The following is a 3,101-nucleotide window of genomic DNA, read 5'->3' as shown; positions in this document are numbered from 1 at the left end:
TTGTCCTACTGTAATTTGTGGTATTGCCGTTGTAATATTTTGTCCTTCTATGACCTGTAGCATTTCTGCTGTCATCTGTTGTCCTTCTGTCTTCATAAGGCATCCAACTACATCTAAGTGACCATTTTGAATAGCCCTTTGCATAGGAATCTTGCCATCACTATCAGTAGCTTTGGGGTTAGCACCCTTCTCTATAAGATATTTTACTACATCTAAGTGACCATTTTCTGCAGCGAAGTGAAGAGCAGTGCTATAACTCCACCCACCTTGGTAAGCATCAACATCAGCACCTTTCTCTATAAGGTATTTGATTATATCTAAATGACCCTCTTCAGCAGCTAAATGTAAAGACGTTCTACCAAATCTATTTTCTTGAGCATTGACATTAGCACCTTTATCCAATAGAAGCTTTGCTATGCCTAAAAGATCTCTCTTAGCAGCGATATGCAAAGGTGTCTTACCACGATTGTCTTTAGTATTTACATCAGCTCCCTTATCAATATACTCTTTAACCTTATTAAAATTAGATTGTTTTACAGCATTAATTAGCTCTAAGTTAAGCTGTTCTAGAGACATCAATGTTTGACTACTTTGAGTAGTAGCTTCTTGTAGCGTTTTGTTGTAAAGGTTATCCTCATAATCATCAAGATAATCTACAATCCCCTCTACTATATCCTTGGCTGCCTTCCTATTTTTCTTCGTATTTTTCTCATTACATACACGCCGTATATATAATATTAAATCACCCCAACGATTGGACTGACCTTTTTTGCTTCGCTTTGAACGATGGAGTTCAACTGCATCATCTCTTGACAGCGCATTTATTAATCTACTTGCTTCAGCATAATCAATTTTACCGCCTTGCTTTAAAACACCAGACTTTAGTAACTGAACAATACTATTTTTTTTAGTTATATCATTAGTGTGATCTATACCCATTTTACCCTCCTTAAATACGATAAAAATCACTTATACCACAAAGTTAATGGTATAAATAATTTATGTAAACGCTAAATATATGCTTATAGTAATATGAATATTTTTAATGTCAATAACTTTTTTAATAAATTATATGCAAAAGCATATTAGCTTGAAAGTCTGTAATCTATAGCTACTGTTTTTGCAATTTTATCATGAAAAAACTGCTTGCGTTTGTCAAATATTGCAGATACTATAATTAATATTATAGCTGTAAAGGTTAAATCTGATAAAGGTTCAAACCACCCTTCAGAGATGTGCTTATCAAAAAAATTAGAAACAAATGTAATAAGTGTAAAGGTTAGCATGAGACCAGCAGCTTCCAAAACGTATCTAATTATTGCTTGCATTAGAGTGATATTTTTCAGTGTATTTGCGTCTTTTATACAAATGTAACATAGTAATTGTCCTGGAGTACCACCAGCTCTTATTACCATTAGTACTTTAAATATTATTGATAGTAAAAAAAATAAGCAAGTGTATATAGTCAGTAGTTTAGATTCGGAATGGTCAAACATTATTATTATAAAATAATACACGAAAGAAGTTCCTATAATAATAGAACTGTCAATGATATATGCTACAATGCGTCTAGTTATTCCTACATAGTTTACATTTAAGTGAGATTCTTCAGGTTTATGACAATCCATCACAACTGTTTTTGCAATTTTATCATGAAAAAACTGCTTACGCTGATCAAAGATTGCAGGTATTAAAACCAATATTGGTAAAATGGAAAACCATATAGAAATGCACGAAGGCATCCACACTGGAAAAATTAAAAACCAATTAAAAATATACCAAGGTATCCACACAAGCACCTTAAGGGTAGTTCTTATCATTACTTGCATCAAAGTAATACTTTTAAGTGTATTTGCATCCTTGATATATATACCACATAGCAATTTACCTGGAGTCCAGCCAAGTTTTATTATCATTACTACTTCTAATATCACATATATTAGTTCTCCTAATATTAGATACACTAGATCTACTAACACCTCATCTTGCATCAAAGTTATGCCAGAAAAAATAATATCAAAAAATAACGCAAAAACTAAAAAAAACGTTGTTTGGTCAACTGCATATGCTATAACACGTCTATTAATTCTTGCATAATTTATTTTAACACTCATTTTTATACCTAACATTTTAATTTAATATATCACATTAGCATTAAATAATAGTATCTTAAATGCACAGTTCCAGAGTGTGATGGTGTAAGTTGAGTGTAAGTAACTTGAGTGATTTTACCCTGACAAAACCTACTCTTCAGCGTAACAAAAAATTCAATTGTTTACTATTTTACTTTCTCTAAAATTGTAAAAAACTCCTAATATCATGGAGAATGGAGATATAAAAGTTAATAAATTATAGAAAATAATAAAGATTTTAAAGAGATGATTGGGTATAAAAACACCAAATACCCTCATGCCTGAAGTTGGCCACTGTGGCGGATTTAGGCATATAATATATCTATAACAGAGGGCTATTCTTAACTTTTTTATGGTGGACCAAGCGATACAAATAAAACTCTTTCTCGGAATCATTATGCAAAATAGCTAAAATCAGCCATATTAGACAGCTTTTTAGTAATTTTTGTTTACATGAAAGTACATATATGTGTGAGAACGGAGAGGAAAATGTTATAAGTTTTAACGCAGTTGGAATCCCAAGTAAATAAACAATTTTCAATCAGTGCTAATTTTAACTTCAAAATATAAAAAATAATTTAGTGCAAAAAAACACTTGCGTTATTAAGTTTAATACCTATTATGTTATAGATCAATCATGATCAGTTTTGGTGTAACAATAGGGGGTTTTTATGTTAAAGACAAGGTATCCAGCAGGCTATTTAAAAAAAGAAGAATTTAATTCAGAAGTTAGTGAACAGCTAGATGAAGTACAATATACAAAGCAGTTAGTTAAGCAAGCTTTGCAACAAAGATCTAACTTAATACGTTTAAAACGTTCAGAAAGTGATAGTACTATAGACAGGAAGCCTATTTCTATTTTTCAAGAGATAAAAGATCCGTCAAAAAAACAAAATCTTGAGGGTTTATTAAATAAATTAAGAAGTTCTTACTCTGATGACCTTAAAATAGGAGTAGCAGTTAAAACAG

General features: G+C 31.1%; 1 protein-coding gene across 1 annotated transcript; it reads right to left on the bottom strand.

The window, feature by feature from the left end:
- Positions 1-9: 9 nt before the first annotated feature.
- Positions 10-2,114, bottom strand: LOC112679611 (receptor-interacting serine/threonine-protein kinase 4-like; the record flags this gene model as incomplete). The annotated part of the gene is made up of 3 exons (XM_025549485.1): positions 1,889-2,114; positions 1,593-1,747; positions 10-948 (listed from the first exon to the last, which is right to left on the bottom strand). Coding segments are annotated over exons 1-3 (1,320 nt in total), but the record flags the coding sequence as incomplete, so codon positions are not given.
- Positions 2,115-3,101: the final 987 nt, after the last annotated feature.

This window comes from Sipha flava, unplaced genomic scaffold (assembly GCF_003268045.1).
Source record: "Sipha flava isolate LNK unplaced genomic scaffold, YSA_version1 16548_pilon_pilon, whole genome shotgun sequence".
NCBI classification, from domain to species: domain Eukaryota; kingdom Metazoa; phylum Arthropoda; class Insecta; order Hemiptera; family Aphididae; genus Sipha; species Sipha flava.
This window is presented reverse-complemented; position numbering and strand designations above follow the sequence as displayed.